Raw genomic sequence first — 12475 nt, forward strand, 5'->3', positions numbered from 1 at the left:
CTGATTTCTTATATATTTTGATGTTTGATGTTCTCTTAGAGATAAATTTTCTTTATTCTATGCTTTTTTTCTCCTCTGCTTAGCCTCCATAGTAAGTATTAAAAGTGTAATGGAAGTGTTAAGGATAGGTAGAGAACACATAAATTGCAGATATATTGATCCTGATATATTCTTTAGAACTTTGGAACTGCCTGTATGTATATGGAATATTCTTATATTGCCAATGCATGAATTGGCAATATAAGACATAGCATATATGTGCTATGTCATGTTATCAGTCTACAAAATGGGAAAAAATAGTTGCATTCATAAAAATTGCTATCAGATCCTTGGATAAAAATGTCTTTCCTAAACCCATCTCCATAGGGGGAATATTGATTTGATTACAAAGGCAAAAATAACATTTGCTATTTGTGTGCCACCATGAGCTCACAAATTCTCACTAGAAAAGTCAGTTCACAGTATAAATTTTGAATTCAGCCTGACCTTTGATGTGACTGTCGTGCGTCCTTTCTGTTCTCTGTGCTATGGGGACGGGGAAGGTCTGAGTGATGTGTCATCATATGTATGTGTCAGGAGCAGAGGTCAGTATTTACTTTAAAGGACAAGCCAGTCATGGAATGATAGCTAAGCAACATAATATGGTGGCTGATGCCTCTCACTGAATTGACTGTCTGCTAATATAGTTGGGATTTTTTCCCTGTAGTGAATTTGTTGTCTATTTCTTAAAGCTCGTATTTCCTATTCTGACCTTTACTTCTAGCACACTAAAAGCCTTTTTACAGAATTACTTATTAATAAACTGGTCTGCTAGAGGAGATTAGTTTAAAATATATAAATTGTTTCTTTTTTAAGATAGTATAATGATGCCTTATTCTGTCTTGAAATATTATAAAATGTGCAGATTTATTAATGCTAAGCATAACTGCAAAGTTAATGAAAAAAATCAACTACAGTAATTATACTGAGTGATTTTTAAAAAACGATTACACACAAATCTTGGAAATGTGTTTAGCCTCTGCCTATACACCATGGTTAATATAGTGAAGGATTTCCCTCCACTTAAATGCCATGATTTGCATTTAATCAAACTACTCACAATTTTTAATTTATTTTAAAAATTGGCTATAAATGTTTAGGATTAGTTGGAAAAATATTCTTTCATTTCCTTTACCCTACTCAAAACTTCTCCAGCATAGGAATGAAAGAGGACTACATGTTGTCACCCTGGTGCAAATGATCTTGGAAACAATTCATGGCACAAGGCTCCAAGCTAAAGAAGGAGTGGGTAGAACTAAGACACTATAAATTTTTTGATTTTTTTTGTTTGTTTTATGTTGAGAACACGGAAAGCTGTGACTTAGTTTACCCTTTGCCAGTGTTAACCACAACTAAATGACTCTCCTTTGATGTCCTTTGTTTTTAAAGCTACTTATTAATCTATGGGGTTATCTCTTTGCTAGACAAAGATGAGTGCTCTAAGGATAATGGCGGGTGCCAACATGAGTGTGTCAACACAATGGGAAGCTACATGTGTCAGTGCCGTAATGGATTTGTGCTGCATGAAAATAAACATGATTGCAAGGAAGGTATGAAAGAAGTGTTCTTTTTTTGACAACATCTAGAATTTCGTGCAGTTTGGGTAAAGCAGTCCTTCCAGGTAGAGTTAATCATATCAATGAGTGTTAAATGTTAACTGTTCAAATGTCAAAAATAAAAATACATACAGTGTTCAAAGATCCAAGTCATACAATTGGAAACTTTGTATTACCTAAAGGTACTGCACTTCATATATGGTTGGAATTAGAATAACTTTGTATAACAGACATAGAAGCTGCTGTGATGCCATCTGGCAGCCAGAAAGGCACTACATTATCCCTCAGTCTTCACAGAACAGACCTTATAACTATCTCCATATTTAAACTTAACTTCTGCTAAATGTTTTACATTTGGTTCAATTTCCCTCCCCAAAATATCTCATATATGTGCTACATGAGTGATGTCACTTTAAATACCAGGAGTATCAAATTCAAATGCCTACCAGAAGAAAGACATTTGAAAATACTGTGCCATTTAGAGTTTTAAGTGATGGTTTTGCCCCCTCCCCAGCACACACACACACAGAAGCATCCTAGTAACTCAATATTAGCCTACCAGTTTTTGGTCCCAAATTCTTACCATATTCCAAGATTTTATAAAGATAATTATCTTAATCTCCTGAGCCAATATGAGCTACATGGGAACAAGAAATAGTTATTCAGGTCTTATTTCTTCCTTTGTGGGTCTGCTTCTGAATTTTCCATTTAACTTGGATTTATTACTAAGGCAGGTTTCATAACTAGTCATTAGAACATGTAGAGTGGTGGGTGCCTGACTAGAACCACAGGTAGATAGCACTTCTTTGTATTCACAATCCAATAGTACAGAATACCCTGAATTGACCCTTGTTCCATTCAGTTCCATTCAAATATGGTCATATGTCACATTTTTTTCCTCTTTATTTCACAGAGTTAATGACATTGCCCAGAATCATATGCAAGTAGGATTTTTTTCTCTTTTTACTTTCATGTATGAGCATAAACCAATGAGATTGTGATATGTGTAACTTGGTAAAGTATTCTGATAAATCAATAGGCTGGGGAATAGGCCCAGTTATTTTGAAATTTGGAAGGTAATTCAGAAAAAAAAAAAGAGAGAGCTTTTCAGAGTATGCATGTAGCCAGTGACTCACAGGTAGCAAATAAATTTAGATATCCAAAGTCTCTCTTCACTAGAGTAAATATTTTCAAGAAAGGACTTCTTTTTAAATGGAACTGTATCCAGGCACCCCTAATAAAGTTCATCTTTACTGTTAGTAAAGGGGATGGATTTTCTTTCACCACTGCTATAGTACAGGTGCCTTATACAGTTTAGCAGTGAGCCTCTTGGCTTTGTCTTATACATTAAACTATTTGCCAGATCTGGGAGATTCCACACTTCATATGGCCAAGGCAAGGAGAAGGATAATGGGATTTAGGAAACCTTGTCAAGACAGGATCCAGACTTTAAGATTACTGTCTTGCATGACCCTATATTGTTTGAAAGGAGCTAAATTTCACCCTTTTTTTGTGTTCCTTGGTTAAGAATCCAAATCTCCCTATGGAAACCTGGCACAGTTAAAGCAAAGGTCTAGTCGGAAAGCATGTGCCAACACCACAGTAATGTCAGTCATTTTATCCTTACTGTGCAGCCCTGTAGTGCAACAAGTGTTTTTTCCATATAGTAGAGTATTTCCCCAGAGATTTCTTGGAAAATTTCACAGAATTAATTGTATTTTAGAATGGGTTACACAATACATAACAAATAATTTCCAGCCTAAGCCAGGATGTGCAGGGTGACACTTCATAAATTATACAGATAGAATACAGTCTGAGGATATTACATGCTTTTGAAGTTTGAAATTAACAACATTGGATGGTCCCCTCCAAGATGAAGTTGTTTAAATTGTAAGACCTAAAAGAAATTTCATGTTAATTGAATAACATTTTTTTAAATTAATTCAGAAGCTAGTAGTTGTTTATATATTTTTCCCCTTAGTGCTTCATTTCACTGTGATGAAATGACAGATAATTTACTTAAGCAGCTAAAATTATGGTTTAAGTATTCAAGTGTATACTTTAACAAAGAGAGAGAGAAAATGTAAAGACATGTTTCATAAAGTGGCTTAGTGATACTAGTTAGCTATAAATGATGTTTCTGTTAATAGGAAGAAAATAACTGAAAATGACATAGTCATTTTTGTTGTGGCATTGCATTAAATATTTTGCACATACCAAGAGTTGATATCTTTGATTGTCAATAATGTTGCTCTGTTAAAATAAACTTTTAGATCCAGATCCAGCAGTTAAAAAGATCCAGCAGTTAAAAAGAGTTCATTTTCTTGTAGACATTTATTTAATTCATTGTAAACACAATTTCATGTGAACCCAAAAACAAACATTTTCTGATTATGATAATGATTATGCAACAGGTTTACCAAAGCAGATGAATATGATACTGGAGACTAGAGTGATGATTAGTTATTGAGGAAAATCTTTCATCAGGATAGTGTGTAAACAGGCTACTTCCTTGCTGGCCCAATTCTGGGCTAGATTTCCACACTAATTGATTTTATCATTATTGGCACAGCTGAGTGTGAACAGAAGATTCACAGTCCAAGTGGCTTCATCACTAGTCCTAACTGGCCAGACAAGTACCCAAGCAGGAAAGAATGCACATGGGAAATCAGTGCAACTCCTGGTCATCGAATCAAATTAGTAAGTGAGCGCATTGTTCTTTTTTCTGTAAAGCTGCCTGCCCGTATCTTGCACAGCTAGTGCATGGAAATAAAATAAATAAAATGAATGTTTATTTAATTGAATTGAATTAGTAGGCAGATGGGAAAGATTTTCTTTCTTATGTTTTCCTACTAACACTAAATAAATTCCTGATTTCCTAGATCAAGGTGATAGTAATGGTAGCCATGTAGTTCTTGTACAGTCTTCTTATCCTGGATGGGATGCTTTAAAAGGCATTACCAAAATTACTACAAAACAATATGTTCTACTTCCTAATATGTTATTGAAATAATGTTTCCAAATGGAGATATAAATGAAGGAACAAAAATATCAGAAATTCAGCAAGAAAGCAATAAGTATTCACTTCAATGCAGCATAGTAAATTCTATCAGTTGTGTCAATTCTATATGACTCATATACAAAGCATATGTATTTTTATAATAAAACTAATTTTGTCTTATGGTTTATGGAATATTATTTTTGCATAATGTAGTTGCCCTCTTTAGATGAGTACCGTTATCATTAGACTTCTTCCAAATTCAAATATGAATGTAATATATGTCCTCTCTCCTGTATTCTATGAATCTTGCATTCTGTCCTGGTCATCTGACAGTACATCTTAAATTTCATTATAGGCTACAGAATACTTGAAGAGTATACTTTAAAGAAATAGAATCATAGGAATATAGAAATTTTAACAATTTTCTGAAATATGCTGTTGTCAAAAGCAGGAACGAATGCCAACTAACAAAATTCAAGACAGTCTAACAAGAACCATAACAAAGGACAAGAAATTGTCTTGAGAATGAGGCTACCAGTCCACTGTAGCTTACTGGACCAGTCCAGTTAATTTTGAAAGTCTGTTTGAACCCTTTCCTTCAGTGGGTTTTTTTTGGCCAATAAAGACATCTTATTCATTTGCAGCATAATAATAATGTTATTAGACACTGTCACTGAGATATTCATATTCCTATTATGGCGTTCCTTCCAATCACTGTATTTGTAAGATATCAGTATATGACTTTTTGAAAAGAGACATCAATTCATTTCAGCCACTCTTTGGAAGGATGCTAGGTGCTAAGATAACAGCACTGTAGGATTTGATTGCTTTCCAGTCCTGTTGAAGACCCTGACTGAGATGATCACTCTCTGAAGCTTATGGGCTGAGATGCAAAGGCTGCATTCTTTTCAGCAGTGCAATAGCTAAGGCAGTTGGGAAAATGGATTTTCCTGAAGACTTTTGTGTGTGTGTGTACATCCAAGTTTCATCTGGTATCATATTCCTTCTCCCTGAAGAATTTCTTTTTATAGTGTGTGTAGAGTAAGTCTGTGCAGAGTACGTCTTTTACACCCAAAGATATTTTCATTGGGTATAAAATTCTAAGATAGCAATTTTGTTTTCTCAGCTGCACTTTAAATACCTGACTCCACTATTTTCTGTCCTTCATGGTTTTTAATGTCTGTGGTAAATCTTAATTTTATTCCTGTGGAAATAATTATTCTTTTCTCTGATGGCTGCCTTCAACATTTTTTATCAGCACTTTGAATATAATGTATCTGGGAGTGTGTGTGTGTGTGTGTGTGTGTGTGTGTGTGTGTGTCCGTCTGTCTATCTGTTTAGTAATTTATCCTTCTGAGAAATCTTTGAATTTCTTGCATCTATGTTGTGATGACTGCCATGAATTTTTGAAAACTCTTGACCATTATTTCTTGACAAACTCCTCCTGCATTATTGTCTCTCTTCTTCTGGGATTCAAATTACACATATGTGAGATTGTTTCATATTATCCCATAACTCTTGAATTCTGTTATTTTTTTGCCACTCTTTTTGTTTTTAAGCTTGGGTTATTTCTATGGGCCGATCTTCAAGTTCAATGATTGTCTATTCAGTTGTCTTAAGTCTACTTATGAGTTTGACAGAGGTATTCTTTATCTCCCTTATCATGTTTTTTTATTTCTTGAATTTCCATTTGATTTTTTAGTAGAGTTCCTGTGTATTAGTCTGCTTAGGTGGCCATAACAAAATACCACAAACTGAGTGGTTAAAACAACAAAAATGTATTTTCTCACAGATCTGGAAGCTAGATGTTCAATATCAAGGGACTGTGGGGACTGGTGTCTCGTGAGGCCTCTTTTCCTGACTTGTAGATGGCTGCTTTATCACTGTGTCCTCACTTGGTCTTTCCTCTGTGTGTACATATGGAGAGAGAGAGACAGAGAGAGAGAGACAGAGAGAGAGAGTGCATGCTCTGGTGTCTCTTCATCTTCTTATAAGGACATTAGCCCTGTGGGATCTGGCCTCACCCTTATGACCTCATTTAACCTTGATTACCTCCCTAAAGGACCTGTCTCCTAATGCAATCACATTGAGTTTAGGGCTTCAATGCATGTGTTTGGCCAGGATGCACAATTCAATTCATAACACCATCTCTGCTGAAATTTCTCATTTGATAGATTAAACATAGAGGTCATGTTTGAGTCTGCTCTGTTGATTATTTTCTCTATTAACACTGTGCTTTTCTTCTTACCTTTTTGTGTGTCATGTAATTTTTGATTAAACATCAGACATTTTGTGTTTAACAGTAGAGACTTTATGTCTGGAAATGGTTACATCTCTTCTGTTAGGCTGTTAGTGAATGTGTGTATATGGGAAGGGATGTTATTGAGTGAATATAGTCAGTAATTAGCTGAGTTTGGGTTGTCTTGTTCCTATGATTACCTTCAGTGAACCATTGGCTTTAATTCCTTTCTCTTAGATTGAAGGCTGGAATTTCAGATGCATTTTCTCAATGTTTCTCCTTTACCTTTAGCTTCTGCTTTCATCTCTATCACAAATTGTATCCCTCTTCACACTTTTTTCCCTCAACCAGTGATAGACTGCAGTTACACACTGCTTGGTGCTTGGTAGTCTGGTGGTGAGGACAAGGGGTTCTCTACCTTAGACAGGATCTGTTTCTAGGTCTTAGAAATAGCCTTTCTCAGTGGTCCTGCCTCTTCTCTTCCTGGCAGCCAAACTCCATCTATCTCTGGTTGGTCTTCTATGGGAGAGTTTCTTTTCCCTCTCCCAGTTGTAGCAGGTCTCTGGTATTATTGGTGTAGGCTCCTGAGTCCAAGACTTCCCCAGGGTTGGAAGTGTTATTTGTTTATTTAAGCTTTCCTGTGGCTACAGTGGGTCTGCATGTTTGCCCTGGTGGTGACAGGTTTCCTGCTCCTCCCCCAGAGGCTTATTTTATTTTCCAGAGAAAGGTTGCAACAGGACTTCATGCTTTTCTCCCAGCAGTGACCACTTCCCCTCCAAGCCTGCAACACCAAGAAAGGTACTTGCCTAACTCCTACTCTTCCCACAGTCTTTCTCATGAGCAGGAGATTGAAGTCCATGGAGAAGAGCCTGCAAGTGGGTGCAAACTCCTGTGTCTACAGCTCCTAGGGTGCTATACTCTAGTCCACAGCTGACCTTTACAATACATTACAATTGTAGCTGAATGCATCTAACCTAGTTATATGGCACCCAGCATCTCTTCTAGCTGTAGTCTGTCACTGGTGACATGCTCGTGTCTCATCTCTCCTTGGCAGGGGCTGAGAGTCAGTGGATTTGATACTACTTGCTTGACTAGTGACTTTGGCTCTTTGATGTGTTCAGCAAAGTTGTGATTTTTTTACTTGACATAGGTTTTCTTGCTAGGGTAGAAGGAACACTAGTCCCAGCTTTCTATATCCAAGGGGAAATAGAATTCCTAATATACCTTAACTCGAAAAAATGTCAATAATTTATTTTTTCTCAATTATATACCTTTCAGTTTATTGAGCATCTCTTTCAACTCTAAGACAGTCTGCTTCTTTACAAATTACAGGCAAATATTCCACTTGAAGATCAGGAGAGTCTGTTCAACAATGGTCATACATGCTAGCATCCTAAGAAGATAATTTTTAGAAGGAAAGGAGCTTTAATGCAACTATTGATCTTTGTTTTAAGTATTTGACTTTGTGATCTTTGTAGAAGTAGTTACAGTCTAAGCCAGAATATTAACAGGCATCAGAATTAACCTGGAAGACTTGTTAAAACACATTTTTGCCACTCCAAGTTTTCTGAATCAGAACGTAATATTGATTCCACTCTCTTATTTCATTAATCATGTTATTGATTCCACTCTCTTATTTCATTAATCATTAAACCTGACTCACAATATCACTCTAACAATCAGGATCAGTAGAAAGTGTGTTGTAACAGATTAGCTACCAACTTCAAGTGATATTTTAGTTCTATACTTTTTAACTCCTACCATTTTGACGTTATTGTTGCTTACGTTTACTATTTTTGTCTCCCTGCTTGTAATACAACTGTTAATGAATCTTACCTACTTTAAAACTGAAACCACTATCTGTTACAGATCTCAGCCAATGGACATTTGGCCAGCACTGTTTGTAATATTCAAACCATTCAATTACCTACCTGTATGTTTTGACATTTATTATACAGGAGATTTGATCAAGAAGATATATTGTTTAAAATAAATGCATTTTGTTGGTTTCTTTAGGATCCTTAATTTTCATGGAGGAACTTGAACCCAAACTAAATTTGGAAAATAGATTCCAAGGAAACTTGGAAAATTCTGAAATTTATTAATCCTGTTAGGTCAAGAGCTGCTGATAGATACTCAGTTCTAAGCTAGTTTCTTTATAGGCCAAGGGAAAAAAGAAAAGGCAAAGAAAAGATTTGGTGTCCTTGTGTGCGCCATGGAGCTTTCTTTACAACTCATATTTACTCCTCTTACCTTAGGCTGTGTGGAAAAATAAGAAAACATTCCTAAATATTTTACCTATTCATACAGAAGCAAAGAAAAGGAAATTGTCCCTGAAGACACTTCCATGACATATTTTTTTAAAACACCTTGTTTATGAAATTTGAGAATCTTACTGTTCTTTCTAATCCAGATATTCCTTTAACTTAACATAGAGTTGTATTGAGTGACATGCAAGTAGTGGCTTATGGGTATAAGCAAGCCTCTTTCACTGCATCTGAGATAACCATTATTTTAGTGAATTTGGTTTATTTGTAAGACTACAAATGAATATTATTTAGGTTACTTAGATAATCTTGCCATTATGGAATATGAGAGGAATTACAATAAAATTCAGTGCCCTTTGTGAGATACAAGCATTCTTGTGCATAGTATTTATTTACCATAGTGTGGTTATCTATATCTAGTGTACAATAATTATGTGTAAGGAATGAACTATCAGTAGTGGTAGTTTATTACTGATTTATGGAAATTTAAGACTTCTGGCATTAATATGCAATTATTACCTTTTATGCACTGTTCTAGTTATCTACTGCTTCATAATAAGCTAACCCAAAACCTCATGACTTAAAACAAGAACCATTTTATAATATCCCATGGTTTTGTGGGGAAGAGGTCATGATTTGAGTAATGCTTTGCTGGCAATTCTTCAGTTGCCCATGGCGTTGATTGAGGTCAGTAAGTGATATTCACCTGGGGCATGGTCTGTTGGGAGGGTCACGTTGGCTTTAATTTTATGTCTGTCACCTTGGTAGGGAGGGCTAGAAGGCTGACTTAGCTGGGACAACCAGAGCACCTACACATGACCATTCTAGCATGGTGGTCTCAGGGGAACCATACCCTTTACATGGAAGTTCTGGATCCCCAAAAAGAGTGTTCCAAGAGGCCTAGGGGAATACCTAAGTAGCTCCTGAACATTACCTCTATGCATTCTATGGTAAAGCAAATCAAAAAAGCTAACCAGTATTGAAGGGGAAGAATATTAGACTTCATGACTCAATGGGAGAAGTAGCAAAGAATGTGTAGCCATCTTTAATCCCACACATGCATTTAAGTGTATGAGACAGCATATATTTGGGAAAGTAAAGATGACACAAATGAGTTACTGCCTATACTCTCCTGAGTAGTTTTCTCTAGGCAAAGTCCAGAATGTGCAGTCAGAATACTGTTAGGTTGTAGTATACCACCTAGTATACAAACAGGAAATATTTAAAGGTAATTTTTTTCTAATTCAATACTAAATTCTATCCAGTAATATAAAATAGCAATTTGAATACAATAATAACATAAATTATGTCTATACGTAATGAACATAATCATCAATTTTTGTCTTAAGTCATGAATTCCCTATTATAAAGCAAAATATGAAAATCAAGTAGAATTGAGTGTATGAGTCAATATAGTGGTTCTTGAGGATTTTTTGCATTCTTGTATATACCTTCTCTTATCTTTATAAGACCCTGGAATATTACCTTCATATAAATGCAGTAAGCTAGGGAGCTGGGATCCAGAGACCCTGGGAGTGTCATTTTTAAAAATTCTAAAATAGTCACTCTCTCATATGAAATTCTACAAGTAAAAATATGAATGCTCTTAAGTTTTCCATTTCTCGAAAATGCTCTCCAAATTGTAAAATGTAGCTTGGGCACATTTGTATCTCTTAAAACTGTACTTAGGCTAAGACTGTGTGTATAGTTCCCAATGGTTTCAAAGTGGTATCTTGTATATTACCTGAAGTTGATGTCATAAATGACAATTATAGATAAGGAAGCAGTTCCAGGCATTTAGATGACTTGGAAAGTTTATAAAGGTAGTAGGAGTCTAACTACCTTCAAGCCCAAGCATTCTGTCTCTACATAAAAATCTTATTTTTCCTTACAGCATCCTGCATCAGAGAATAAAGAGATCCATAATTGCTGTGTACACTTATGCAATAATTTAAATGGAAAATAATCATATTTCCTAATACGATTAGGAAAATTTGTTAGAATAACATCCTAACAAAATTACAATGATTAAATATATGATTAAACAGATATACAGCAGAGACTTCTGTCTAGATCCTAGCACTCCTACTTACTAGTTATCTTGGGAAGATACTTATCATTTTAAAACCTTGATTTCTTCATCTGGAAATTGAAGCTGCTGTTTACAAATTTTGTGTGTATATAAGATGAACTTGTATACAATGTATTTGGCACAGTGCTTTATTAAGTGCCAATAAATGCTACTTATGATATCATAATAATAATCATAATTATGATAATAATCTAAAATTTTTTATTTTTATTGAAAATTCAACCATGGTCAAGTTTTTGTGTAGCCTTATAAATTTGAAATTCAATCCTTAGTGATCCACTGATTGTTTAGTAGCATATTGTTTAGCTTCCATGTTTTTTGTAGTTTTTTTCTTATAATTGGTTTCTAGTCTCAAAGTGTTGTGATCTGAAAACATGCTTGATATGATTTCAGTTTTCTTAAATTTACTGAGACTTGTTTTGTAGGCTAGCATGTGACCTATCCTGGAGAATGTTCCATGTGCACTTGAAAAGAATGCGTTCTGTGGCTTTCAAATGGAGTGTTCTCTACATATCTATTAAGTTCAGCTGCTCTAATGGGTCATTTAAGGCCAGCGTTTCCAGATTCATTTTCTGTCTGGATGATCTGTCCAGATGGTCTGTCCATTGATGTAAGTGAGGTGTTAAAGTCCCCTACTATTATTGGGTTACTGTCAATTTCTCCCTTTATGTCTGTTTGTATTTGCTTTCTATATTCAATATTTAGGTGCTCCTATGCTGGGTGCCTGTATATTCACAATTGTTATATCTTCTTCTTGGATTGATCCCTTCATCATTATGTAGTGTCTTTGTCTGTTGTAACAGTCTTTATCTTAAAGTCTACTTTGTCTGCTATAAGTATTGCTACTCCGGCTTTCTTTTGATTTCCATTTGCATGGAATACTTTATTCCATCCCCTCACTTTCTATGTTTGCCTATTTTTTTTTTTTTTTTTGGCCATGCCACATGGCTCTCAGGATCTTAATTCTCTGACACACACCCCCTTCAGTGGAAGCACAGAGTCCTAGCCACTGGACCACCAGGGAATTCTCAGTCTATGTGTGTCTTTAGATCGGAAGTTATTCTCCTGTAGGCAGCAAATATATGGGTCCTGTTTTGGTATCCATTCAGCGACTCTGTGTCTTTTGGCTGGAGCAATTAGTCTATTTACATTTAAGGTAATTATTGATATGCATGTTTTGTTGCCACTTTGTTAATGGTTTTGGGGTTGTTTTTGTAGGTCTTTTTTTTTCTTCCTTTTTCCCTTCTCTTGTCATTTGATGACTGTGTTTAGTATTATGTT

General features: G+C 35.4%; 1 protein-coding gene across 2 annotated transcripts in view; it reads left to right on the top strand.

Moving 5' to 3' along the window:
• TLL1 (tolloid like 1) overlaps positions 1–12475 on the top strand; it is a 279927-nt gene that overhangs the window by 235369 nt on the left and 32083 nt on the right. For both annotated transcript variants that reach the window (XM_032632666.1, XM_032632665.1), the window contains 2 exons: positions 1464–1589; positions 4168–4295. In XM_032632666.1, the coding sequence (XP_032488557.1) occupies positions 1464–1589; positions 4168–4295 (254 nt within the window). The remainder of the gene's footprint in view (positions 1–1463; positions 1590–4167; positions 4296–12475) is intronic.

Source organism: Phocoena sinus, chromosome 5 (genome assembly GCF_008692025.1).
Source record: "Phocoena sinus isolate mPhoSin1 chromosome 5, mPhoSin1.pri, whole genome shotgun sequence".
NCBI lineage: Eukaryota > Metazoa > Chordata > Mammalia > Artiodactyla > Phocoenidae > Phocoena > Phocoena sinus.